Source organism: Macaca nemestrina, chromosome 20, assembly GCF_043159975.1.
Source record: "Macaca nemestrina isolate mMacNem1 chromosome 20, mMacNem.hap1, whole genome shotgun sequence".
In the NCBI taxonomy this organism is placed as follows: domain Eukaryota; kingdom Metazoa; phylum Chordata; class Mammalia; order Primates; family Cercopithecidae; genus Macaca; species Macaca nemestrina.
Genome location: NC_092144.1, coordinates 60,730,188 through 60,758,034, shown reverse-complemented (window position 1 = coordinate 60,758,034; position 27,847 = coordinate 60,730,188). Strand labels below are relative to the sequence as shown.

At 52.1% G+C, this 27,847-nt stretch overlaps 1 protein-coding gene across 7 annotated transcripts; it reads left to right on the top strand.

Annotated features, from left to right (window-relative positions):
• The first annotated feature begins 223 nt into the window (after positions 1 to 223).
• LOC105497151 (synaptotagmin 3) lies at positions 224 to 21,273 on the top strand. Of its 7 annotated transcripts, none has more exons than XM_011767963.2 (11): positions 224 to 303; positions 941 to 1,078; positions 2,686 to 2,848; positions 7,306 to 7,831; positions 9,910 to 10,297; positions 10,817 to 11,035; positions 14,498 to 14,618; positions 15,326 to 15,497; positions 15,597 to 15,729; positions 18,446 to 18,514; positions 18,829 to 21,273. In XM_011767963.2, the coding sequence occupies exons 3-10, from the start codon at positions 2,701 to 2,703 to the stop codon at positions 18,509 to 18,511; spliced, it is 1,773 nt and encodes a 590-aa protein (XP_011766265.1). In that variant the 5' UTR covers positions 224 to 303; positions 941 to 1,078; positions 2,686 to 2,700; the 3' UTR covers positions 18,512 to 18,514; positions 18,829 to 21,273. The 7 variants fall into 7 exon arrangements, with proteins under 7 accessions (XP_011766265.1, XP_011766261.2, XP_011766266.1 ...); XM_011767959.2 differs by having other exon boundaries at positions 259 to 303; positions 1,265 to 2,848; XM_011767964.2 differs by having other exon boundaries at positions 265 to 303; positions 2,502 to 2,848.
• The last annotated feature ends 6,574 nt before the right edge of the window (positions 21,274 to 27,847 follow it).

Genomic DNA, 27,847 nt, shown 5'->3' with positions numbered 1-27,847 from the left:
ACTTCCACCTCTGTGAGATAGCGGGACGGAGACCCTGGAGAAGCAGCACGTCACGATCCCAGATCTCTGGGTCCCCAGTGTGGAAACCCACTGGGTCTCTGCTGCCTTGGTCCCGGGAAATCTCCCTGCTTCCTTGCTGAGGCCAAGTGATTTCGGCTTTCTTGCCGCGGGTTCGGAGTGGGGAAAGGAGGGAGTGCAGGGGGAGGAGCCGCGGACCTGCGACAGTGGCGAGGGGAGGAGCCGAGCCGGCACCGCGGCGGGCGCGCGGGGCTGCGGCGGCGGCGGCGGCAGCGGCGGCTCCGGGTGAGTCCGCTCCTCCCCCTCCCCCTGCCAAAGCCCCAGCCCCAGCCAGATCCCGGGGGTCGGCCCCGGCGCATGGGGGCGGGGTAGATGCAGAGGCGCGTGGATCTTGGGCCCGGGAGTGGGAGCGCTGCAGCCCTCTCTGGCCACCCCGGGGGAGGGGCACGTGGCCCTGGAAGGGGGTCCCGAACACCTGGGTGTACCCCACCCGTCGCCCACCTATCTCCAGCGCGGGGAAATCGTTTCCCCATTCCGTGGCCCCTGAGGACTTAGGGCTCCGTGGCTTTTCGAAGTCCTGGACATTGTTCCCCTCCCCTGCAGCGTCTTGGGACCCCAGCATCTTAACCCCCCCACAACCTTTAAAAAAAAAAAAAACAAAAAAAAAACCCATCCTCTCTGCAGCCCGGAGAGGCATTAAGGACTTCAACTCCCAGCAGCCCTGCAGCTCCGGGTCTATGAAGCCGCAGCAGCGCGAGCGCGAGGCCTGCCGGGAATTGTAGTCTCTAAGCCCTTAACGGGAGCTGGGGGCCCTGAGGTGGGAGGGGGTGGCCGGGCTCCCAGTGGGTCGCCTGGGGTAGGGCAGCTGGCTCGAGCAGGACAAGATGTGACTCTTAAGCTGAGCTTTTTCTCCTGGCCTCAGCTCCCAGATCAGACTTCCCCTCTCATTACCCGGCGCGTGGGAACGGGTCCACAGTCCCTTGTCCGCCCTACAACCCCCATGGGCTGCCGCCCGCCGCCGCCTCGGCTGCCACCCAGAACACGGCAGAGATAAGCGCAGGTGAGTGTGACCATGCCTGTCTTAGAGTCCTGGCCTTCTGCAGCACCCCCACGACACCTGTCCATCTGTGAGCCCTGGTCTGTCTGTTCCTAATTCCCCTGCATCCCCTTCAACCCATCTTGATGCCTGGCTCCGAGCCATGTGTCACTAATTCCCCCTCTCCTCACATCCACCTCTCCTTCCTAGCCTCCTCTCATTTATGTGCTCATTGAACCTTCCCTTATGAACCCATGTCTGCCTGCCCAGCCCTCCTCTCTCCTTTTGTCTGTCTGTGATCTCTAGCCATCATCCACTGTCCTTTATTTCCGCACCCATCCATGCTCCCATTCGACCATTTCTCTTTCAAAGATATTTCTGCCCACACTCCTGCCTGCCTCTCTTCACCGTCTCTTGTCCCCTTGTCTCTCGAGCCCCTGTGAATTAATTACATCTCAGTTCATTCCTTGTCACTGTCCATCCCAAGTCTCAATCCTTGACTTTCCTTCTGCCTGCCTGTTCACCTCTTCATCTCTTCCGAGCTTCAGTCTGCCCTTCACATTATCTCTGTCTCCCCTCCCTGTCTGTCTCCTTCCCTCAACTTGGTCCCCATCTCTGCATCTCCACCTTTCCACCCCCAGGCTCCCACCGTACCTATTCACCTCCTCTCTCTCTACCGGCATCCATCCTTCTCTCCTGGCCCTCCCTGCGTCTACCCCACTCTGGCCTCCTTGGTCCCTGGACCCTCCAAGTGCTTTCCTACCCTAAGTCCCTGCTCATCCTGTTCCTGCCGTCTAAAATGCCTTTCTCTAAAATGCTTTTCCCCACCCCAGCGCCACTGTCCCCTGCCTGTGGCTGGCTCCATGTCATCCTTCAGGTCTGGGAGAGCCCTCCCTGACCGTCCCCCTCTGAGTTCCTTTGTGATGCATCCTCCGGCTGTGTCCTGTGGAGTGCTTCTGACAGTCAGTCTGAGAACGACAGGTTTGTGTATGTGTTTTTGTTTGCTTGTTTACTCTATGTCTCCTCTCGTTGGATTGTGACACCAGGAGGTCAGAGAACTCCAGGACCTTGTTCTCTGCTGGATTCGCAGCAACCAGCACAGCACGTAGGGCGCAGTTGGTGCTGGAGGGATGTTTGTTGAATGAATGAGTGATGAATGCCTGGCACCTTGTCTGCTCATCCCTAACTCCTGTTCCTTCATCTGTGCAGCCCTAATCTTTGTTTCCTCATCTGTCCATCCCTTTATTTGTGCATTCTCATTAGTCCCTTCATTGCCCTTCTCCATCTCTTCCTCCTTGTTCATTTGTCCCTATTCTCTGTCCTCTACTCCATTCACACCCATCTCTGTCCCCTTGACGTACCCAGTCCCTGTTACTATCTCCATCCCTAATTTCTGCCCTCTTGTCTGTCCACTCCTAATTCCTTTTCCTTGTCCATCCCTCTCTAGTACCTGTCACCTTGTCCTTCTTCCTCAAATCTCCATCCCTAATCCATCTGCCCCTAATCTCTGTCCCCTTTGCCCATCCTTCCTTTGCTCGGTGTCTCCTTCCACCCTTATCTCCACACCTGCCCACCCTGCTCTCCCATTCTGTTTCCCATCTGCACCCTTGCCCCATCCCTCCCACGCACAGGACCAGACGGCCACCATGTCAGGAGACTACGAGGATGACCTCTGCCGGCGGGCACTCGTCCTGGTCTCAGACCTCTGTGCACGGATCCGAGATGCTGACACCAGCAACAGGTGCCAGGAGTTCAGTGACCGAATCCGAGGCTATCCCCGGGGTCCAGATGCAGGTCAGCACCCCTGCCTGTCTTGGCCAACCCCCTGCCTGCACTATGGCCGGGCGACTCGGAGCAGAACTGCTCAGCTTTCCATCACTTGCGGGGTCAGTCCCTCAGAGTCTTGCCCCCATCCTGCCTGCTGCTGCCCCTCTCCCAAATCTCTGATCCAAGGAAAAGGAGCTGTGTGGTCCGCTTTTTGAGTTTTGCCCTGTGGGCCTCCCTCTGACTACCACCCCCAAATGCCCCCTTCAGCTATCTCTGTGCATCTTGTGTAAATCTCAGGCTCTTGAGTCAGGCTGACTTGTTTGGGTTCAAGTTCCATGTCCCTGACTTTTTAAATAACTGCATGGCTGTTGGTAAGTGACTCTACTTCTGGGCCTCAGTCTCCTCACCTGGAAAATGGGGATAATAAAAGGGATGCCTCATCGAGCAGATGAAAGGCTTAAATGATGCAACACCCAGGAAGCACTTAGAACAATGCTGGGCACGCAGTGGTCATTCATTCGATGCTGGGATTCGCTTACTGGGCACCCACTGTGGTCCAGGCAGCACACGAGGCCCTTTGCACATCTCAATGATTACTCATTGAGACAGTGACCCTTTGTGGAACATACAATCCCCATTTTCAACAGAGGAAACTGAGGCTGAGAAGGGTGAAGTGACCTGTCCAAGGTCACACAGCTGGAAAGCAGCAGGGTTCTGGGAACGAGGAAACATTATGAGTGCCGTTGCCCAGATGAGGAAACGCTGACGAGAGGGAGCATGTGCTGAGTGATTACAACCACAGTCGCATCTGCTGAGCCCCAGGGCAGGGCCTGGCACCTCACATGCAGGATGTCCAGGTGACAGTCATGAGGGATAAGGCCGAGAGAGCAGCGGTCACTTGCCCAGAGGCTCGATGGTAGCAGAGGCAAAACTAAATCCTGCGTAGTCTAGTACAGCACTGTAGTTTGGGGGTCCTCACGACCACCATCAGCTTCAATGATTTGCTAGAATCATTGACTCACAGAACTCAGGAAACTGTTTTTGTTTGTCTGTTTGTTTGTTTTTGAGATAGAGTTTCACTCTTGTTGCCCAGGCTGGAGTGTAATGGTGGGATCTCGGCTCACTGCATTCTCTGCCTCCTAGGTTCAAGCGATTCTTCTGCCTCAGCCTCCCGAGTAGCTGGGATTACAGGCGCCCGCCACCACACCTAGCTACTTTTTTTTGTATTTTTAGTAGAGACAGGGTTTCATCATGTTGGCCAGGCTGGTCTCGAACTCCTGACCTCAAGTAATCCACCTGCCTCAGCCTCCCAAAGTGCTGGGATTACAGGCATAAGCCACCGTGCCTGGCCGGAAACTGTTATACTCATGGTTATGATTTATTACAGTGAAACGATACAGACTGAAGTCAGTAAAGGGAAGACGCACCCAGGGCAGAATCCAGGACAGAGCAGGTGTGAGCTTCCAGTCATCCTCTCCCAGTGGAGTGACATGGACAGTGCTTCATTTTCCCAGCAATGACGTGTGACAGCATGCACAGTCTATTACGAACTGGGGAAGCTCACCTGGGCCTTGGTGTGCAAGGTTTTTACTGGGGGCCAGTCCCATATACGTGGCTGATTGCTGGTGTGGCTGACTTCAGTCTCCAGCTCCTCCAGAGGTTGAGCCGGAGGCCTCCAGCATACATCACAGTGTTAGCATAGACTATGCCGCATGATCCAAGGCTCCAGATAAACAAAGACACTCTAATCAGGCAGGAGATTCCCTGGGCTTAGAAGTTCCCTCCCAGGAGCTGATCAAGGGCCAAACCTTTCTCTGCACAAGGCGAATCTCCTACTGCACAACTACACCACCTCTCCATGCCCAAATAGCTCCCCGGTCTGTGCAGACAGGAATGGCGAACCCGTCAGGGTGTGTGGGGATCCATGTTCTGAGCTGAACAGGGTCTGAATCAGGCTGGCAGTAGGGGAAAGCATCTGTTTAATTTTTCTCCATAATGACCCTGTTTTCTCAACTCACCCTGTGTTCAGGAGGTGCATAAAGTCCTTGCCTCTGGTTTCTAACAGGCCTCCCAGAATGCTCAGTGAGTGTTGGCCACTTAAAAAGGAACACTCTGGGCCGGGTGCGGTGGCTCACACCTGTAATTTCAGCACTTTGGGAGGCTGAGGTGGGTGGATCACGAAGTCAGGAGATTGAGACCATCCTGGCTAACACGGGTGAAACCCCATCTCTACTAAAAACACAAAAACAAAAAATTAGCCGGGCATGGTGGTGGGCACCTTAGTCCCAGCTACTCGGGAGGCTGAGGGAGGAGAATGGCATGAACCCAGGGGGCGGAGCTTGCAGTGAGCCGAGATCGCACCACTGCACTCTAGCCTGGGTGACACAGCGAGACTCTGTCTCAAAAAAAAAAAAAAAAAAAAAAAAGGAGCAGTCTGGCCAGGCATGGTGGTGCATGCCTATAATCCCAGTACTTTGGGAAGCTGAGGTGGATGGATCTGAGGCCAGGAGTTTGAGACTAGCCTGGCCAACATAACAAAACCCCGTCTATTCCAAAAATACAACAATTAGCCAGGCGTGGTGGTGCCCACCTGTTGTCCCAGCTACTCAGGAGGCTGAGGCACAAGAAATGCTTGAACCTGGGAGGTAGAGGCTGCAGTGAACTGAGATCACACCACTGCACTCCAGCCTGGACGACAGAGCAAGACTACCTCCAAAAAAATAAAATAAATACATAAATAAATAAAGCACCCTAAGAGGGAGGGGAGAAGGAAACCCAGAGTTCTGCCAGTGCCTGGTATGTGTCCCTGCAGGGCCACTTCCTCTCTCTCAGAGCCTGTTTTCTCATATGTAAAATGGGATAAGTCATTTCAAAGTTATATAATGTCATAAGGATTAATGTCACACACCACTATAGCTTCACTGAGCAGTACAGGACAAGAAGGCATCCCCTTCCTGCTGTGTGTCCCCTAATGTAACTCAGCTGTCCTTGCTGGCAATGGCCTTCCTACCTGCTTCCCCACCATAATCCACTGTCTGTTTGGAGTAGGGATTTTCCCTTTCACTTTGCCAACATCCAGAAGTCCATTTCAAAATAAATTCCCATTCCTTGAAGGTCATTTCTGAAAAACCCCACTCCTGGTACCAATTACTGAAGAAGCCCAAAACCTTTGGTTGTAAGAACAATTCTGTACTTGGATTTCTCTGCAAGGCATATCAGCACATATGTGGCATTCAGATTGTGTTAGCTATGGTGTTGATGGTGTTGGACACACATGGTGGCAGCAATAGGATTTATTATTCTAATAAAAATTCACATTTGAACTACTATTTATTGGGAAGCATTGAGGTGTGATAGCATCATGGTGAAGACCATGGGCTTTGAAGCCAGGCTTCCCAGGCTTAAATCCTGACTCTACCACCTACCAGCTATGAACTTTGAGCAGGTGATTACAGGTATACTGATCTCAGTTTTCTTTTGTGGAAAACAGGGATAAATATGTTGCTAACCTCATGTAGTGCCTGGCAGGCTTAAATAACCTGACCCCTATAAAGTACTGAGATATCTGGTATGTAATCACCCCTCAAGATATGTTTGTTATTATCTTCCACATGTGATTTACCTTCTGCATTCCTTCAAACTACTATAAGAGAGAAGAACTGATTTTTCCTACTTGGGAAATAGGAAGTGTAAGGTTCAGAGTGGTTAAGATACGTTCCCAAGGCCACACAGCAAGCGTGATTTAAACCCTGACCTGCCTAACTGTCATGCAGGGTCCCTGCTTCCTTGACCATCTCTGAGCATTTTGCAGGACCTTGGTGCTACCTCACATGTTGTGTTCTCTTATAGAGAGGCACCAAAGTCTAGTGATTAAGAGAATAAAATCTGGAGACAGACTGCTGGATTCAAATCTCAGATCTGTCATTTGTTACTTGTAAAGCTTTAAACAAATCACTGAATCTCTCTGTGTCTCAGTTTCCTCATCTTTAAAATGGTTATGTAGAAATACTGGGCTGGGCACAGTGGCCACATCTGTAATCACAGCACTTTGGGAGGCCAAGGTGGGAAGATTGCTTGAGGCCAGGAGTTCGAGACCAGCCTGGGCAACAGAGCAAGACCTCATCTCTACAAAAAAATTTAAAAGTTAGCCAGGTGTGATAGCAAGTACCTGTAGTCCCAGCTTCTTGGGAGGCTGAGGTGAGAGGATTGCTTGAGCCCAGGAGTTCGAGGGTGCAGTGAGCTATGATCATGCCACTGCACTCCAGCCTGAGTAACAGAGATTCCATCTCTTTAAAAAAAAAAATACAATACTTACCTTGTAGAGTTGTAGAACATATATTAAGTAATATGTGTAAAGTGCCTGGCACTTGCGATTGCATGGACAATTGCATGGCAAATATGAAGGGTTAACTCTTTGGGGACAGCAGAGGGAGGAGGTACTGTGACCCCATCCTGACCCCTACCTCTGTCCTCATTCTCTCCAGACATCTCCGTGAGCCTGCTGTCGGTCATCGTGACATTCTGTGGCATTGTCCTTCTGGGTGTCTCTCTCTTCGTGTCCTGGAAGTTGTGCTGGGTGCCCTGGCGGGACAAGGGAGGCTCGGCAGTAGGTGGTGGCCCCCTGCGCAAAGACCTAGGCCCTGGTGTTGGGCTGGCAGGCCTGGTAGGCGGCGGCGGGCACCACCTCGGTGCTGGCCTGGGTGGCCATCCTCTGCTGGGCGGCCCACACCACCATGCCCACACCACCCACCATCCACCCTTTGCTGAGCTGCTGGAACCAGGCAGCCTGGGGGGTTCTGACACTCCTGAGCCCTCCTACTTGGACATGGACTCGTATCCAGAGGCTGCAGCAGCTGCAGTGGCCGCTGGGGTCAAACCGAGCCAAACATCCCCTGAGCTGCCCTCCGAGGGGGGAGCAGGCTCTGGGTTGCTCCTGCTGCCCCCCAGTGGTGGGGGCTTGCCCAGCGCCCAGTCACATCAGCAGGTCACAAGCCTGGCACCCACCACCAGGTGAGAGAGGATACTTGGCTGGGGGTCCACTCTGAACTTCTGCTCCTCCTCTGTGTCTCTTTCCCATCTATGGTTCTTATGGGTTCGGGATTTGGAGGGAAATCGGGGTATTGACTCCTGGATCTTAGGGAAAGAGGAGGGTGGGGCCCTAGACTCCTGGCTCTGAGGGAGGTTGGGGCTATGGGGTCTAGACCCCTTGGACCCGAAGGAGTAGGAGACTGGGGGCCTGAATTCCTGGGTCCAGAGGGAGGAGACTGGGGAAAGGACTTCAGGACAGGAAAGTAGAGGAGAATGAGGTTGGATCCCCAAGTCCCTGTGGCACAAGGCAATTCACCCCCTTTCACTCTAAGCCAGGATTGGTAGTGGGACCTGGAGTTCCTTCATTCATTATTCCTCAATATACCTGTAAATGTATATTGAGCACTAATATAAACTAGGCCTGAGCAGGGTGTTAGGAAAACACCGGACTCTGCCCTCCTGTTACTCACAGTGCAGGGGAGGCGGCCCCCAGACTGGCTGTCCTGGTGTAGCTGGGCTGGTGAGGCAGGAAAGCAGTTCAGGGGACCACAGCTGGGAGAAGGCTGGAAGCTTCCTGGAGGTGGAGGTGTCTCAGCTGAGACTTGCAGGCTGAGGGAGAGTTAGTCAGGCAAAGAGGCAGGGCTGTGACCTGGGCATTCCAGGTGAAGGGAGCGGCCCAGGCAAAGACAAGAGGAGAACGAGATCATAGTGCATTGTGGGGACAGCCCACACCAAGGGGACAGCCAGGGCACCATGCCTTAGTCACCAAGGCATGAGAATAAGTTTGAAAAAAAGAAAACTTCAGGCTGGGCACGGTGGCTCATGCCTGTAATCCCAGCACTTTGGGAGGCCGAGGTGGCCAGATCACTTGAGGTCAGGAGTTCGACACCAGCCTGGTGAAACCCCGTCTCTACTAAAAATACAAAAAATAATAATAGCCGGGCGTGGTGGTATGTGTCTGTAATCCCAGCTACTCAGAAGGCTGAGACAGGAGAATCTCTTGCACCCAGGAGCCAAGATTGTACACTCTACTCCAGCCTGGGTGGCAGAGTGAGACTCCATCTCAAAAAAAAAAAAAAAAAAAATGAAAAGAAAAAAGAAAACTTGAGAGATGTGGCTACGGACACCAGACCACACGGGGCTTTGAGTGCCAGGCTGAGGCTCTGGGACTTTGTCCTGAGGGCACTGAAAAGCCATGGGAGGGCTATGAGCAGGGGAGGGGCAGAGTCAGCTCTGGGTATAGAAGGAACCCTCTGGGGCCACATGGAGTGGGCTGGAGGGAGACACTGGAGGCTGAGTTCAGGAGAGGACAAGGCCTGAGCTGTGACCAGGACAGTGGGGATAGAGAGGAGAGACGGCCGGGGAGATTAAGAGGAGGGCAGAAGAGGGTTCAAGGAAGGTCTGTGTTACGTGGGGCGTCGGGGGTCCATGGAGAAGCATCCTGGGTCACCAGCTTGAGGCCCAAAGGAGGTTACTGAAAGCTGGTGCATTCACAGGTATAGGCTGGAGCTAGCTTTGAAACGGGGAGAATGAGCCTGGGCGCGGTGGCTCACGCCTGTAATCCCAGCACTTTGGGAGGCCGAGGCAGGCGGATCATCTGAGGTCAGGAGTTTGAGACCAGCCTGACCAACATGGTGAAACCCCGTCTCTGCTAAAAATATAAAAATTAGCCAGGTGTGGTGGCACACACCTGTACTCCCAGTTACTCAGGAGGCTGAGGCAGGAGAACTGCTTGAACCTGGGAGGCAGAGGTTGCAGTGAGCCGAGATCATGCCTTTGCACTCCAGCCTGGGCGAGAAGAGCAAAACTCCATCTCAAAAAAGAAGGAAAGAAGGAAAGAAAGAAGAAAGGGAGGGAGGGAGGAAATGCCCCCAGATACCAATGGGGAAACTGAGGCTCAGAGAGTCCAGTGGCTCCCTCAAGCTCACACAGTGAGCAAAGGAGGGCACTTGTGGCCACCTGGCTGGGTGACAGAGGGAAAGGCAGGGAGGAATCTCTCAAGTGTCTGCATGCAAAGATCAGAGTCACTGACCTCACCTTGGTCTCCCCACCCCCTACAGGTACCCAGCCCTGCCCCGACCCCTCACCCAGCAGACTCTGACCTCCCAGCCGGACCCCAACAGTGAGGAGCGGCCACCCGCCCTGCCCTTACCCCTGCCTGGCGGCGAGGAAAAAGCCAAACTCATTGGGCAGATTAAGCCCGAGCTGTACCAGGGGACTGGCCCTGGTGGCCGGCGGGGTGGGGGGGCCCCAGGCTCCGGAGAAGCAGGCACAGGGGCACCCTGTGGCCGCATCAGCTTCGCCCTGCGGTACCTCTATGGCTCAGACCAGCTGGTGGTGAGGATCCTGCAGGCCCTGGACCTCCCTGCCAAGGATTCCAACGGCTTCTCGGACCCCTACGTCAAGATCTACCTGCTGCCTGACCGAAAGAAAAAATTTCAGACCAAGGTCCGGAGCAGCAGGCTGGACACCGGGGTCCCACAGAGAGGGAGCTAGGAGTCTGGACTCCTGGGTCTGAGGGAGGATGAGCTGGGGTCTGGACTACTGGGTCTGAGGGAGGAGGGGCTGGGGTCCTGGACTCCTGGGTCTGAGGAAGCAGCAGCTGGGAGCCTGGACTCCTGGGTTTGAGGGAGGAGGGGCTGGGCCTGGACTCCTGGGTCTGAGGGAGGAGGTGCTGGGTCTGGACTCCTGGGTCTGAGGGAGGAGGTGCTGGGTCTAGACTCCTGGGTCTGAGGGAGGAGGTGCTGGGTCTGGACTCCTGGGTCTGAGGGAGGAGGGGCTGGGCCTGGACTCCTGGGTCTGAGGGAGGAGGGGCTGGGTCTGGACTCCTGGGTCTGAGGGAGGAGGGGCTGGGGTCCTGGACTCCTGGGTCTGAGGGAGGAGGGGCTGGGGTCCTGGACTCCCGGATCCTGTGGAGGAGGGGCTTATGGGCACCGTGTCTTGTCTCCTGTCACCCACCACCACCAGGTGCACAGGAAGACCCTGAACCCCATCTTCAATGAGACGTTTCAATTCTCGGTGCCCCTGGCCGAGCTGGCCCAACGCAAACTGCACTTCAGCGTCTATGACTTTGACCGCTTCTCGCGGCACGACCTCATCGGCCAGGTGGTGCTGGACAACCTCCTGGAGCTGGCCGAGCAGCCCCCTGACCGCCCGCTCTGGAGGGACATCGTGGAGGGCGGCTCGGTCAGTGGCCCCCTCCCCTGACCTTCCCCTTCCCAGGGCCCTGAGCGCCCCCCAGGTTGCAAGTCCCCTGCCTTCAGACTTCATAACTTCCTCACTTCCTGTCCCCGCATTTTTCTGTTAAAATGTATCACACTGGGGAAGATTGCAAACTTACAGGCAAGAATAGAGAATGGGCCGGGCGCCATGGCTCATGCCTGTAATCCCAGCACTTTGGGAGGCTGAGGCAGGCAGATCACTTGAGGTTGGGAGTTCAAGGCAGCCTGGCCAACATGGAGAAGCCCCATCTCTACTAAAAATACAAAAATTAGCCAGGCGTGGTGGCACATGCCTGTAATCCCAGACACTCGGGAGGGAGAATCGCTTGAACCCAGGAAGTGGAGGTTGCTGTGAGCAGAGGTCATGCCATTGCACTCCAGCCTGGGCAACAAGAGTGAAACTCTGTCTCAGAAACAAAACAAAACAAAACAAAAAACAACAGAGAATGATACAATAGACACACTTCCTCTCCTCAACGTCGCCAAATATTAGCATCAGGCCTGGATCCGATTTTCCAACCTCCCACCCCCTTTGCCATCGGATGCCTTCCTGCCTCAACCCCATGACTTCTCCCCTCTCCCCCCAGACTTCTGACCTTCCAACTTCCTTTCCAAGTTCTGGACTTCTAGAAGCCCCAATCCCTCTCTAATCTCTGAACTTCTGAATTTTCCCAACCCCTGACATGGGAACTCTTTCATATTCTCACCCTCTGTTTTTTCATGGTCCCTGCCCAAATCCTGATAGCCTGATCCCCCAGGCCTCCACCATCCTGGGATCCCCAGTATCCAGACACTCCCCAGTTCTCCCAGCATCCAGATTACAGGGCCCAATGGCCTCTTCCTTATTCCTTATGACCCCTGCCCTCTGGCACCTCGTTGTCCCTGTACCTCCAATCCCTCCCCAGCCCCACTCTTAGGTACTTGTTGTGTGTGTGTCCTGAGCTCTTCTGCCCCAACAAATCTCAGATCCTCAACTCTACAGCGCCCCCCATTCCAATCTGATCTGTGGATTATCCAACATTCCAGTTCTCTGCCAGTCTGGGGTAGCTGTGTGTCTGTTGTGGGGAGGGTGGCCTTCATATCAGGAGAGGACTAGATCTCCTCAAGGTCCTTTCCTTCTCTGAGCCTCAGTTTCCCCATCTGTCCAATGACAGATGTCCAGTTGAGCTGGGTGCCTATAGCTCTTCCTCTAGGCTTCTTCATGGTGCTCTCCCCAGTCTTCCTGCTTGGCCCCCCAAGCCCAGCCTTTGGGATTGAAGTGCCCAGTTCCAAGGTCCCTGTTCCCAGGGCCCCATGGGTTCCACCAGCTCCTGCTCCCGGTCATCAGCCGTGACAGCCCCATCCCAGGGCCTTCTCTCTGTATCCATGCTGGCCTCATTCTTGTGCTCACCCTTCTCATTTTCTCTCTCCATCATCATCACTTGAAGTTTTCCTCACTCATTCCACTGATTCGTATATTCTCTCTTTCTCGTTCTCCCTCTCTCTCTTTTGAGTCAGAGTCTTCCTCTGTCACCCAGGCTGGAGTATAGTCGTGCAATCTTAGCTCACTGCAACCTCCACCTCCTGGGTTCAAGTGATCCTCCTGCTTCAGCCTCCCAAGTAGCTGGGATTACAGGCATGCGTCACCACACCCGGCTAATTTTTGTATTTTTAGTAGAAATGGGGTTTCGCCATGTTGGCCAGCCTGGTCTCAAACTCCTGAGCTCAAGTTATCCGCCCACCTCAGCCTCCCAAAGTGCTTGGATTACAGGCATCAGCCACTGCACCCAGCCTTCATTCATTTCTTCAACCACTGTTTTTTCAGGAGCAGGGCCTGGGGACCCCAGACAGCCCTCGGCAGCTCCAGGTCTAGGTGGCTGGGCCTTGTGTCAGGGGCTAGGGTTGTGGGGAGGCACAGAAGGAGCTGTGCAGGGCTGTAGGGGAGCTGGGAGCTTGTGGAACGAGGAGAGGCTCAAAGGCCAAGGAAGAGGTAGAGGGAAGAATGTTCTGGCAGAGGGGCAGCCTGGACAGAGGCCCTGACGGGAGTGAGTGGGGAGTCCAGGGCCCTGGGCTGGCGCAGCTGGGAGGCTGCAGGGCTGGGCCGGGTTGGTCAAAGCTCCCAGCTAGCCCCACCATGGCTCCAGCCTGTGTGTCAGGGTTGGGGGCGGTCCTGGAAACTTCAGTGGAGGCTGATGAATCTGCCCTCTCAGGCTGGTGTGTGTGTCTCTGCTCCGTCTTTGTCCCACTCTGTCTCAGTCCATCTCTCTCTGTGTCTCTCTCTTTCGGTGCAGGGACTAGGGTGTCTAAGTCTAGGTTTCTCTCTCACTCTCTGGTCTCTGTCCCTCCACTTTAATTCCAGGTAACTATCACTGTCTCTGGGTCTTTATACACCCCAACCCACTGTCTCTGTCCCTCTCTCTCTCCGGACCTCTGTCTCTCTCTGGGTCTCTCTCTATATATCTCTCTCTTTCTCTCTCTAGGTCTCTGTACTCCCTCTCTCTAGGTCTCTATCTCTCTGTCTCTGGGTCTCTTTCTCCCTCTCTCTCTGGGTCTCTATCTCTCTGTCTCTGGGTCTCTTTCTCCCTCTCTCTCTGGGTCTCTGTCCTCCTCTCTCTGGGTCTCTGTCCCCTTCTCTCTCTCTGGGTCTCTGTCCCCCTCTCTCTCTCTGGGTCTCTGTCCCCCTCTCTCTCTGGGTCTCTTTCTCCCTCTCTCTCTGGGTCTCTGTCCCCCTCCCTCTCTGGGTCTCTGTCCCCTTCTCTCTCTGGGTCTCTGTCCCCCTCTCTCTCTCTGGGTCTCTGTCCCCCTCTCTCTCTGGGTCTCTGTCCCCCTCTCTCTCTGGGTCTCTGTCCCCCTCTCTCTCTCTGGGTCTCTGTCCCCCTCTCTCTCTCTGGGTCTCTGTCCCCCTCTCTCTCTGGGTCTCTGTCCCCCTCTCTCTCTCTGGGTCTCTGTCCCCCTCTCTCTCTCTGGGTCTCTGTCCCCCTCTCTCTCTGGGTCTCTGTCCCCCTCTCTCTCTCTGGGTCTCTGTCCCCCTCTCTCTCTGGGTCTCTGTCCCCCTCTCTCTGGGTCTCTGTCTGTCTGCCTCTGGGCCTCTGTCCCTCTGACTTTAGAACTTTGCCTGTGGGTCTGTCTTTCCAGCTGCATCCCTCAGTGTTTTGGCTTCTGTCTCAATCTATTTCTCTCTGTGTTTTCTCTCTCTCTCACCTTCTCTCTCTCTCCCCTCACTCATGCTTCTTCCAATCTTCCCTACAGAACAAATAGGCTTTGACGGTCATGGGCAGCTGTGGCCAGGGAGTTACTGGGTCTTGGCCCAGAGTCAGATTGTTAAGTGGATGGGAAGCCTGAGCCCGGATGTCAGGGTGGAGAGCGGGAGGCTCCAATGGGAGAGAAAATCAGGGAGAGTTGAAGAGGGGCTGAGGCAAGATATCACTGACCTTTTCCCCACCTGCAGGAAAAGGCAGATCTTGGGGAGCTCAACTTCTCACTCTGCTACCTCCCCACGGCCGGGCGCCTCACCGTGACCATCATCAAAGCCTCTAACCTCAAAGCGATGGACCTCACTGGCTTCTCAGGTGAGGATCGTGGATCTGAGGGAGGAGGGGCCGGGGATCTGGACTCCTGGGTCTGAGGGAGGAGGGGCCGGGGGATCTGGACTCCTGGGTCTGAGGGAGGAGGGGCGGGGGATCTGGGCTCCTGGGTCTGAGGGAGGAGGGGCCGGGGGATCTGGACTCCTGGGTCTGAGGGAGGAGGGGCGGGGGATCTGGGCTCCTGGGTCTGAGGGAGGAGGGGCCGGGGGATCTGGGCTCCTGGGTCTGAGGGAGGAGCGGCGGGGGATCTGGACTCCTGGGTCTGAGGGAGGAGGGGCCGGGGGATCTGGACTCCTGGGTCTGAGGGAGGAGGGGCCGGGGGATCTGGACTCCTGGGTCTGAGGGAGGAGGGGCCGGGGATCTGGACTCCTGGGTCTGAGGGAGGAGGGGCGGGGGATCTGGACTCCTGGGTCTGAGGGAGGAGGGGCCGGGGGTCTGGACTCCTGGGTCTGAGGGAGGAGGGACGGGGATCTGGACTCCGGGGTCTGAGGGAGGAGGGGCTGGGGATCTGAACTCCTGGGTCTGAGGGAGGAGGACCTGGCGTCTGGACTCCTGGGCCTGAGGGAGGAGGGGCTGGGGGTCTGGGATCCCGGACCTCTGGGTCTGAGGGAGGAGGGGCTCGGGGACTGGGGTCTTGGACCCCTAGGTCTGAGGGAGGGAATCTCTGTTCCTTGCTTCATTGCTGTTCCCAGACCCCTACGTGAAGGCCTCTCTGATCAGTGAGGGGCGGCGTCTGAAGAAGCGGAAAACCTCCATCAAGAAGAACACGCTGAACCCCACGTACAATGAGGCGCTGGTGTTCGACGTGGCCCCCGAGAGCGTGGAGAACGTGGGGCTCAGCATCGCCGTGGTGGACTACGACTGGTGAGGGGCGCGGCCCGGGTGGGGGGCAGGCAGGAGGGCTGGGGTGGGGACAGGCCCTCCCACCGCCCTCCTCTGGTCTTTACCGACCCCAACCCCCAGCATCGGGCACAACGAGGTGATCGGCGTGTGCCGCGTGGGCCCCGACGCTGCCGACCCGCACGGCCGCGAGCACTGGGCGGAGATGCTGGCCAACCCCCGCAAGCCCGTGGAGCACTGGCATCAGCTAGTGGAGGTGAGTGGGGTCCCATACCCACCCCTGACAAGCACCCGTGCGCCCTCGGCCCCTTCATCCATGCAATGAACGCCCTGCATGTTTATAAGCCACAGAACCAGGCATCCTCGGTTTCAATCCCTGCTGTGCCAACTTCAGCTGTGTGGCTTAGAGCCAGTTACCCAAGCGCTCCGTGCCTCAGTTTACCCACTAGGAAATGGGACTGTTGATAGCATCTTCTGTTAGGATAGAGGTGAGATGTGCTGAGTTAAACGTTCTGTAAGTGGTCGCTGCTGTTGTTACCCATGAGGCTAAGTTGAAAATAGAGGGGGCCGGGCGCGGTAGCTCACGCCTGTAATCCCAGCACTTTGGGAGGCCGAGGCGGGCGGATCACCTGAGGTCAGGAGTTCGAGACCAGCCTGACCAACATGGAGAAACCCCTGTCTCTACTAAAAATACAAAATTAGCTGGGTGTGGTGGCACGTGCGTGTAATCCCAGCTACTTGGGAGGCTGAGGCAGGAAAATCACTTGAACCTGGGAGGTGGAGGTTGTGGTGAGCCAAGATGGTGCCATTGCACTCCAGCCTGGGCAACAAGAGTGAAACTCCGTCTCAACAATAACAACAACCAAAAAAAAAAGAAGAAGAAGAAAGAGAAAGGAAGGAGGAAAGGGAAGGGAAGGGAAGGGAAGGAGAGGGGAGGGAAGGGGAGGGGAGGGGAGGGGAGGGAAGGGAAGGGAAGGGAAGGGAAGGGAAGGGAAGGGAAGGGAAGGGAAGGGAAGGGAAGGGAAAGGAAAAAGAGAGAGGAGAAAGTGGGTGAGAAGATGGAGATGGAGTGGGGTTTTTATTTGTTTTGGTTTGTGTTGTGTTAAGAGCAGGCTGTGAAAATTACTTGGTCATAGCATACTGAGTGGATTTTTTTTTTTTAATGGGGCCAAGTGAGGTGACTCACACCTGTAATCCCAGCACTTTGGGAGGCTGAAGTGGGAGGATCACTTGACCCCAGGAGTTCGAGGCCAGCCTGGCCAACATGGCGAAACCCTGTCTCTACTAAAAATACAAAAAGCAGCTGGGTGTGGTGGCGGGTGCCTGTAATCCCAGCTACTCGGGAGGCTGAGGCAGGAGGATCCCTTGAGCCCAGGAGTTTGTTACTGCAGTGAGCTATGATCTCACCACCACACTCCAGCCTGGGCAATGGAGCAAGAAACCCTCTCCTTAAAAAAAAAAAAAAAAGCAAGTAGGGCCGGGCGCGGTGGCTCACGCCTGTAATCCCAGCACTTTGGGAGGCCGAGGCGGGCGGATCACAAGGTCAGGAGATCGAGACCACGGTGAAACCCCGTCTCTACTAAAAATACAAAAAAAAATTAGCCGGGCGCGGTTGTGGGCGCCTGTAGTCCCAGCTACTCGGGAGGCTGAGGCAGGAGAATGGCGTGAACCCGGGAGGCGGAGCTTGCAGTGAGCCGAGATCGCGCCACTGCACTCCAGCCTGGGCGACAGAGCGAGACTCCGTCTCAAAAAAAAAAAAAAAAAAAAGCAAGTATATAGGGGCACACACATTTCCTTTGGAATAGCAGTCTAATGTGGCATGAGACTGGCCCTTTTTAAAAATTTGATATTTTGTTCATCATGGATTTGTTTTGCATTAATTTTGATTTTTAAAAAATATTGCATCATTATTATTATTATTGAGACAGAGTCTCACTCTGTCACCCAGCCTGGCGTGCAGCGCTGCAATCTTGGCTCACTGCAACCTTCCCCTCCCTGAGTCCAAGTGATTCTTCTGCCTCAGCCTACCAAGTAGCTGGGATTACAGGCGTGTGCCACCTCACCCAGCTAAATTTTTATTTTATTTTATTTTATTTTATTATTTTATTTATTTATTTATTTTGTAGAGACAGGGTTTCACCATGTTGGCCAGGCTGGTCTCAAACTTCCAAGTGATCCACCCACCTTGGGCCCCCAAAGTGCTGGGATTGCAGGCACGAACCACCGCACCTGGCCAATATTGCATTAAATATTATTTATCTTGATTGCTGCATTTGGGGCACACATTTACATTTAGTACTGGGTGAAACTTTCACCACATCACCAGATTGAGTCCGGCCCTGCCATGGGTTTTTTTCCAGTGATGATGAGGGACCGAGCAGCTGGGCACAGAGCTCAGATTTGAGATTGGAAAAGACGAGGACTCTACTAAGGTGGATAGGATGGAGGCTACTCCCTCCTTCTGTCATTCACTCATTCATCCATTCATTAATTCATTCCACAAACCTGAGGAGTTTCTGGTGAGCCACTGCCCATGCTGGGCAACACTGGCGGCACAGAGTCTGGGCCCAGCCCTGACACTGCCCATGAATTTCAGCCCCTCGTGCTCCCTGTGGCCTCAGAAGATCCTTCTACACCCAGAGCTTCTCCTCCCCTTCCTTGCTCACAGCCCTCCCATGGCTCCCCAGTGGCCCCAGGACAGAGTCTCAGCTCCTCTGATGCCATGCAGGACCTGCCGCACTCATCCCTACAGCCCCATCTCTCCTCGCATTTGCAGAGACGCCTCTTTTTTGTGCCTCCATTTCTCCATCTGTAGAGTGGAATCGTAATACCATCTGTCCATCACTTCAGGGCCAAGTGAGAAAGCGCGTCCTAAATAATGAAACAGGATTGACGTCTTCTCCTGTTGATGATTAGTGTCTGTTTCAAATCTCTGTCCCTCACTCCTGAACCTTCTGGACTTTCTCCTTTAGGAAAAGACTTTGACCAGCTTCACAAAAGGCAGCAAAGGACTATCAGAGAAAGAGAACTCTGAGTGAGGGGTAAGGAGCCTGGCCACAGGGAAGGGGCTGGGGGTGGAGATGCCTGAGTCTGAGGGAGGAAGGGCTGAGGGTCTGGACTCCTGGGTCTGAGGGAGGAGGGACAGGGGTCTGGACTCCTGGGTCTGAGGGAGGAGGGGCCGGGGGCCTGGACTCCTGGGTCTGAGGGAGGAGGGGCCGGGGGCCTGGACTCCTGGGTCTGAGGGAGGAGGGGCTGGGCCTGGACTCCTGGGTCTCTGGGTGGTGATGGAGCTGCAGGAGGTCGTGACGCAGTTCTCTGCCGTCGCCGACCCCTCCTCTCCTGCTCCATCGTGCAGGTCTGGCCTAGGCCCGGGATCGGACCAGGCTCCCTCAGGATCCCATCCTTTCCTGCCCGGACCGTGAATTCATCTCCTTGAAGCCATAACGTCCGAGCTGCTGGTGCAGGGCAGCCCTGGCCCTAGGCTTCCTACCCCTGGAAGCGAGAGGATGGGAGGAGGCCGGCCCAGCTCCTTCTTTCAGGGTGGGGGGCATTCAGCCTCCACTGTGTCTGTCTTTTCTTCTCTGGGGCTCCCCCTTGAGGCGAGGGGCCATGCATGTCTGGGGGACCCCTGCCCCCCAAAGCCCTCTGTCTGTCTCTGTCACTTTGCTGTTTGTCCAAGACTTGGTGTCCCGACCCTTGTTCTCGCCGTGAATGTCAATGGGCCAATCCTCTCTGTCCTTTCAGACACACACACACCTGTGTCCACCCCTTCTGTTCGCCACACCCCGCGTCTGGCCGGTCCCCCCACTGCTGCTGCTATCAACGCCAGAATAAACACACTCCGTGGGTCTCACTCCACCTGGGCCTCCTGTCCTCTCTGAGACTAGGAAGCTGGATTGGAACATGCTGGCTCTGCAATAGACAAATTTGTGTTTCTTTCTATGACTGGGCAACTTAATGATCTCGCTGAGCCTCAGTTTATAAAAATGGTGTTAGCCAGGATCATTGTGAGTACAGAACACAAAATTCAACCCAAAACCATAAACAGAATTGAAAGACCTCTGTCCATGGAAAGCCTATGAACACAGAGGGACTTCAGGCATGGTTAGATCCAGGTGTTCAAGGGATTCTTTCACTTCCGCTTTCCTCTTTTTTTTTTGGATGGAGTTTCACTCTTGTTGCCCAGGCTGGAGTGCAGTGGTGTGATCTGGGCTCACTGCAACCTCCTGGTTTCAAGCGATTCTCTTGCCTCAGCCTCCTGAGTAGCTGGGATTATGGCCGTTTGCTACCGTGCCTGGCTAAGTTTTTGTATTTTTAGTAGAGATGGGGTTTCACCCCGTTGGCCAGGCTGGACTCGAACTCCTGACCTCCTGTGATCTGCCCGCCTTGGCCTGCCAAAGTGCTGGGATTACAGGTGTGAGCCACTGCGCCTGGCTATTGACTTCTCTCTCAGGTGTTTGCAGTGGCAATGAGATGGCCACTTGGAGCTCCAGGTGTAAAATGCTGTATCTGTTATGATACCTTTGGCTGCAAAACAAACAAACAAACAAAAACTTCTCCACTGAAAGAGCTTAAGTGAAACGATTTTTTTCCATGTTTGCATATCAGATTTTTCAAAGACAGTCCCAGGGTTGGTTCGGCTGCTCAACAACATTAGGCTTTAGCTGGCATCTCTGAGATTGGTGTTCATTCCCCTCCTGAGTACAAACTGTCTATAGCAGCATCGTGTTCTCACACACTGGCATCTAAAGCAGGCAGTGTAGACCGGGGCCTCCCCTTCTGTGTTCCCCTTTTTTCCTCCACAGAATAATTCTCCTTATTTCTCTCTTGCCAGAACCCGGCTGTGTGGCTACCCCGAGTTGCAGAGCGGTCTGGCTAGTGAACATCTGTCATTTCCAGTCCCCATGGTGGGGTGCGGACTTTGCCTAGAGGAAGCATGGGGAGGGGAACTATAGTTGGGTAGGAAATTAACAGGATCTGCTGCCATTGCAAGAAATTAACAAGACTTGTTGTAATTGCCTTCAGAGAGATAACTTCAGAGGAAACAATGTGAGAATCAGCTGTCTCTCAGCTGCTGTGTCATTCAGGAACACGATTCTGATTGGTCCAGCTCAGACCTTGGAGACACCCCGGGCCAATCATTGGGTCCAGTTTGGGCAGACTCTTGGGCCCGCCTCCTGCCTTTGCTGACTCCTCCTCTTCCTCTCCTGACCATCTTGCCCGGGATTGGTCCAAAGCCCTTCAGGACCTTTTTGCTGGAGGGATGAATTAATCTCCTGGAAGCCAGTAGGCCTGCACTGTGGCCTGGGCAGAGGCATTGGTGAGGTTGCTTCCTTCTGAGGCTCTGATGGAGAATCTGGTTCCCACCTCCCACCTACCTCCTGGTGGCTGCTGGCGATCCTTGGCCTTCCTTGGTTCATGGAGGCATCGCTCCAGTCTCTGCTTCTGTCTTTGCATTGCCTCTTCCCCTGTGTGTCTCTGTGTCTCAAATCTCCCTCTGCCTTTCCCCTATACGGACACCTGTCACTGGATGTAAGAAACCACTCTAAATCCAGGATGATGCTGTTTGGAGATCCTTGATTACATCCCAGAGACCTTTCCTCTAAATAAGGTCACACTCACAGGTTCCAGGGCACGGGACATGGGTATATCTTTCGGGGGCCACCTTTCAACCCACTGTAACCGTCTTGAAAAACAGTCGATCAGTTTCTTATAAAATGAACACAAACTTACCATATGACTCAGCAATCCTGTTCCTAAGTATTTACCAGTAAGAAATAAAAACATGTTCATACAAGTATTCACAACAGCTTTATTCATAATAGTCCCGATCTGGAAAAGCAGAAATGACATGACTGTTCATCAGTGGGAGGGTGGATGATCAAACTGTGGTATGCCCACAGGATGGAATACGACTCGGCCATAACACAAACCACCTGCCAACAGGCATAGCACCATGGATAAATCTCAAAAACATGATGTCACGTGATATAAGCCAGACACAAGGGTACATACTGTAGGATTCCAGTTACATGAAATTGTAGAAAGAAAACACTAATATGGGACGGGCATCATGGCTCATGCCTGTAATCCTAGCACTTTGGGAGGTTGAGGCAGGCGGATTACTTGAGATCAGGAGTTCAAAACCAGCCTGGCACCTGTAATCCCAGCTACTTGGGAGGCTGAGGTAGGAAAATCGCTTGAACCAGGGAGGCAGAGGTTTCAGTGAGCCGAGATCACACCACTGCACTCCATCCTGGGCAACAGAGTGAGACTCCATCTCAAAAAGAAAGAAAGAGAGAAAGAGAGAAAGAAAGGCCAGGCATGGTGGCTCACGCCTGTAATCCCAGCACTTTGGGAGGCTGAGGCAGGTGGATCACGAGGTCAGGAGTTCAAGACCAGCCTGGCCAACATGGTGAAACCCCATCTCTACTAAAAATACAAACATTAGCTGGTTGCGTTAGCGAGCGCTTGTAATCCCAGCTACTCTGGAGGCTGAGGCAGGAGAATGGTTTGAACCTGGGAGGCGGAGGTTGCAGTGAGCCGAGATCACGCCACTGAACTCCAGCCTGGGTGACAGAGCAAAAGAAAAGAAAAGAAAAAAAAGAAAAAGAAAAGAAAAGAAAACAGAAAAAGGGGGAGGGGAGGGGAAGGGGAAGGGAAAGGGAAAGGGGAAGGGAAGGGGCTAATATGTAAGGGCAGAAAGTGGATTAGTGGTTGACTGGAGGCAGTGGCAGTGGTTATGGAGAGATTGATTACTAGTGGACACAGGGAATCTTTCCGGATGATGGAAGTGATCACACAACTGAATACATTTGTCAAAATTCTTCACACCTAAAACTGGTTCGTTTGAATTTTTGTACATTGTTGCAAAATATACATAACACAATCTTTACCATCTTAGCCAAATTTTTTTTTTTTTTTCTTTTTTTTGCAACAGAGTCTCGCTGTGATGCCAGGCTGGAGTGCACTGGCGTGATCTTGGCTCACTGCAACCTCCGCTTCCCGGGTTCAAGCAATTCTCCTGCCTCAGCCTCCAGAGTAGCTGAGATTACAGGCATGAGTCACCTCCCCAAGACTTAGCCAATTTTAAGTGTACAGTTGCATTGTTGTGCAATCATCACCCCTACTCATTTCCACTCTTTCCTCTTGTAGATTTGAAACTTTGTTCCGATTAAGCAACTACCACTGGCTTCTCTTCCCAACCCCTGGGAAGCACATTCTACCGTCTGGGAAATTCCCTATCAATTTGACTACTCTGGGTACCTTGTGTAGGTGGAATCATACAGCATGTCTTTTCATGACAGGATTGTTTCACCTAGCAGGAACGTCCTCAGGCTTCACCCATGTTGTAGCATGTGTTAGCATTTCCTTCCTTTTTGTTTTTTTTTTTTTCTTTTTTTTTTTTTGAGATGGAGTCTTGCTCTGTTGCCCAGGCTGGAGCGCAGTGGTGCGATCTCGGTTCACTGCAAGCTCCACTTCCTGGGTTCATGCCATTCTCCTGCCTCAGCCTTCCAAGTAGCTGGGACTACAGGCGCCCGCCACCACGCCCAGCTAATTTTTTTGTATTTTTAGTAGAGAGGGGGTTTCACCGTGTTAGCCAGGATGGTCTCGATCTCCTGACCTCGTGATCTTCCCATTTCGGCCTCCCAAAGTGCTGGGATTACAGGCGTGAGCCACCGTGCCTGGCCCACATTTCCTTCCTTTTTAAGGTTAAATAATTTTCCACTATGGGCCAGGCATGATGGCTCACCCCTGTAATCCCAGCACTTTGGAAGGACGAGGCACGAGGATCACGAGGTCAGGGTGTTATGGGAATACATAATAATCTATTTATCCATTCTACTGTTAATTGACATTTAGTTGGCTTCTGGTTTGGCACAATCACTTATAGTACTGCTGTACACATTGAATTTTAGTGAACGTATGTAGGCATTTCTGTATTTCTGTTGGGTATATACCTAGAAGTGTAATTGCTAGGTCCCAGGGCATGTGCATGCTATGTGAATGTTCATTTTTTTTTTTTTTTTTGAGACTGGGGTGGCCAGGATGGTCTTGACCTCAAGTGATCTGCCTACCTCGGCCTCCCAAAGTGTTGGAATTACAGGCATGATCCACCATTCCCAGCCTCATGTTCATCTTTAATAGACACTGCCAACCAGGTTTTCAAACTAATTTTCTCCATTTATACCCCTGCCATCAGTCTCTGAGAATTTCAGTTGCTCACCAACATTTGGTATTGTTAGTCCTTTCAATTTTAGCAATTCTGGTGGGAGTGTAGCCGTGTTTTATTATGGTTTTAATTTACCTTTAGCCCAGTGCCTAAAGAAATGTAACACCGTTTCAAATATTTATTGGCCATATGAATATGCTATTTTGTGAAATGTCAATTCACACCATTTGTCCATTTTTCTTTTTTTTTTTTTTTTTTTTTTTTTGAGACGGAGTCTTGCTCTGTCGCCCAGGCTGGAGTGCAGTGGCCAGATCTCAGCTCACTGCAAGCTCCGCCTCCCGGGTTTACGCCATTCTCCTGCCTCAGCCTCCCGAGTAGCTGGGACTACAGGCGCCCGCCACCTCGCCCGGCTAGTTTTTTTGTATTTTTAGTAGAGACGGGGTTTCACCATGTTAGCCAGGATGGTCTCGATCTCCTGACCTTGTGATCCGCCCGTCTCGGCCTCCCAAAGTGCTGGGATTACAGGCTTGAGCCACCGCACCCGGCCCATTTGTCCATTTTTCAACTGGTTTTTCTGCCTTTTTAAAAAAACAGGTTAGTAGGAGTTCTTTCTTTATTTTTCATATGAGTCCTTTGTTAGAATACATATTTTTCTCCCACTCTCTGGCTTGCCTTTTCATTCTTTTAATGGTATTTTTTGATGAAGATCAGTTTCTATTTTAATGTAGTCCAATTTATCAACATTTTCCTTTATAGTTAAGGCTCCTTTGTTTCTGGTTTAAGAAATAATTTCTGGCCAGACACAATGGCTCATGCCTGTAATCCCAGCACTTTGGGAGGCTGAGGAGGGAGGATCACATGAGCCTAGGAGTTCGAGACCAGCCTGGGCAATAGCGAGACCCTATCTCTACTAAAACAAACAAGTAAATAAAAGAAATATTTTCTTACCCTGAAGGTTCTGAAGATACTCTATGATATTTTCTTCTATAAGTTTTAATGTTTAAGTTTAACATTTGATCTACAACACATCTGGAACCAACTTTTGTGTGTGGTATGAGGTAGAGGTCATATGGCTATCAACTAGCTCAGCCCTATTTATTCAAAAAGATCATTTTTTGCTTCTCACTGCACTGCAATGTTGCTTTTGTCATAAACCAAGTTACCATATATGTGTGAAATTTTCCTGATTTTTCCATCTTATTCTTATTCTTTTGTCTATTTGTTTTCCTTGCAAACTATGCTGCTTTAATTATTATTATAATAAGCCTTGCTCTCTGGAAAGTACTCTCGCTATTTTTTTGCTTTTGACAAAGGGAATTTGTTGACTTATAGAACTGAGCTGTATAACTAGCTTCAGGCATAACTGGATCCAGGCACTAAAATGAATATTTAGGAATACAGCTCATTTCCCATCTGGACCTTACTTTTCTGTATCTTGACTTCCTTCTCAGGCAGAATCTCTTCCCTCATGGTGACAAACAGGGCCCAGAGCAGCTCGAAGCTTCCATCCCATCATTTTAACAACCTAGCAGAAAAGGGGTACTGCCTTCCTGAATGGTGATACCAAAGTGTCAAGGTTAGCTCTCATTGGCCCAACTTGGGTCACATGTCCATTTCTATAGCAATCATGTGTCTTAGTCCATGTTGTCTTGCTATAAAGGAAAACCTGATGCTGGGTAATTTTTATTTTATTTTATTTTATTATTTATTTTGAGACAGGATCTTGCTCTGTCACCCAGGTTGGAATGCAGTGGCACAATCTCGGCTCACTACAACATCCGCCTCCCAGGTACGAGTGATTCTCCTGCCTCAGCCTCCAGTGTAGCTGACACCCACCACCATACCTGGCTAATTTTTTGTATTTTTAGTAGAGACAGGGTTTCACCATGTTAGCCAGGCTGATCTCGAACTCCTGACCTACAGTGATCCACGAGGCTGGGTAATTTATAAAGGGAAAAGGTGTATTTGGCTCATGATTCTGCTGGCTGGAAGATTGGGCATGCAGAGAAAGTCTCAAGCTGCTTCCACTCTTGGTGGAAGGAGAAAGCAAGCAGGAATCACATGGCAATAGAGGAAGCAAGAGAGGCAGGTGTCAGCCTCTCTTTAACAACCAGCTCTCATGGGAACTAATGGAGGAAGAACTCACCCACACTGCCAGGGAGGGCATTAATCTATTTGTGAGAGGTCCACACCTGTGACCAAAACACCTCTCATTAGGACCCCATCTCCAACATTGGGGATCAAATTTCAACAATGAAGTTTAGAGGGCAACTTGGCCAACATGGGGAAACCCCGTCTCTACCAAAAATACAAAAATTAGCTGGGCGTGGCGTGTGCCTGTAATCCCAGCTACTCAGGAGGCGGAGGCAGAGGCAGAAGGGTCACTTGAACCCAGGAGGTGGAGGTTGCACTGAGCCAAGATTGTGCAACTGCACTCTAGCCTGGGTGACAAAGCAAAACTCTGTCTCAAAAAAAAAAAAAAAAAAAATGGATGGGACATACATCCAAACTATTGCACATTGTAACCAAGGTCATGAAGCACTCAGATTGGCCAGGTCTGACTCTTGTTCTCACTCTTAGATCCCTGGCAGGGTCCAGTCAAAAAATGTATATTTTGCATGGGGAGGAGTGATAGGAAAATTAGATGTTTAAGAGAATAAAAAGAGAAACTATAGACTGTGAGAAAATCTTTTCAAAACACCTATCAGACAAAAAGCTGGTATCCAGGCCAGGCATGGTGGCTCACATCTGTAATCCCAGCATTTTGGGAGGCCGAGGCGGGGGGATCACCTGAGGCTAGGAGTTTGAGACCAGCCTGACCAACATGGCAAAACCCTGTCTCTACTAAAAATACGAAAATTAGCTGGGTGTGGTGGTGAATGCCTGTAATCCCAGCTACTCAGGGGGCTGAGGCAAGAGAATCACTTGAACCTGGGAGGCAGAGGTGCCAGTGAGCCGAGATTGCGCCATTGCACTCCAGCCTGGGCAACAGAGCAAGACTTTATCTGAAAAAATAAAGAAAAAAGAAAGCTGGTATCCAAAGTATACAAAGAACTAAAACTCAACAATAAGAAAACAAACAACCCAATTTAAAAATAGGCAACAGATCCAAACAGACACTTCAACAAAGAAGATATCCAGATGGCTAACAAGCAAATAAAAAGATAGTTGGCCAGGTGTGGTGGCTCCCACCTGTAATCCCAACACTTTGGGAGGCTGAGGCAGGAGGATCATTTGAGGCCAAGAGTTTCAGACCAACCGAGACAACACACTGAGATTCCATCTCTACAAAAATTAAAAATAAAAAGGTCAGATGCGGTGGCTCACACCTGCAATCCCAGCACTTTGGGAGGCCATAGCTGATAATTCCCTTGAGCTCAGGAGGTCAAGACCAGCCCAGGCAATGTGGTGAAACCCATTTCTACGAAAAATACAGAAAAATTAGCCAGGTGTGGTGGTGCACACCTGTGGTCTCAGCTACTTGGAAGGCTGAGGTCGGAGGATCACTTGAGTCCAGGAGACAGAGGTTGCAGTCAGCAGAGATAGTGCCACTGCATTCCAGCCTGGATGATAGAGCGAGACCCTGTTTCTAAATAAATAAATAAATAAAATAATAAAAATAGAAGTAAAAAAATAGCCAGGTGTAATGGCACACACCTGTAGTCCTAGTTACTGGGGAGGCTGAAAAGGAGGATCAAAGAGTTGGAGGCGGCAGTGAGCTATGATTGTACCACTGTACTCCAGCCTGGGCAACAGAAACCCTGCTTCTTAAAATAGACAAACAAACAAATAATAAATAAAAGGTACTTGGTCTGGGCATGGTAGCTCACACCTGTAATACCAGCACTTTGACAGGCCAAAGTGGGCAGATCACCTGAGGTCAGGCATTCAAGACCAGCCTGATCAACATGGAGAAACCCCATGTCTACTAAAAATACAGAATTAGCCAGGCGTGGTGGTGCATGCCTGTAATCCCAGCTACTCAGGAGACTAAGACAGGAAAATCACTTGAACCCGGGAGGTGGAAGTTGCGGTGAGCCGAGATCATACCATTGCACTTCAGCCTCAGCGACAGAGCAAGACTCCGTCTCCAAAAAAAAAAAAAAAAAAAGATGGTGCTCAACATCAAATGTCATTAGGAAATTACAAATTAAAACAACAATGAGATACGACAACCACCTATTAGAATGGTGAAAATCCA

What these genes read in the sequence shown, in the direction of transcription:
- LOC105497151 (XM_011767959.2), top strand. Translation starts at nt 2,200, where the DNA reads ATGAGTGATGAATGCCTGGCACCTTGTCTGCTCATCCCTAACTCCTGT. An exon ending in TCCCCGGGGTCCAGATGCAG is followed by an intron (nt 2,849 to 7,305) that starts GTCAGCACCCCT and finishes CATTCTCTCCAG; the next exon opens with ACATCTCCGTGAGCCTGCTG. An exon ending in ACATCGTGGAGGGCGGCTCG is followed by an intron (nt 11,036 to 14,497) that starts GTCAGTGGCCCC and finishes CCCCACCTGCAG; the next exon opens with GAAAAGGCAGATCTTGGGGA.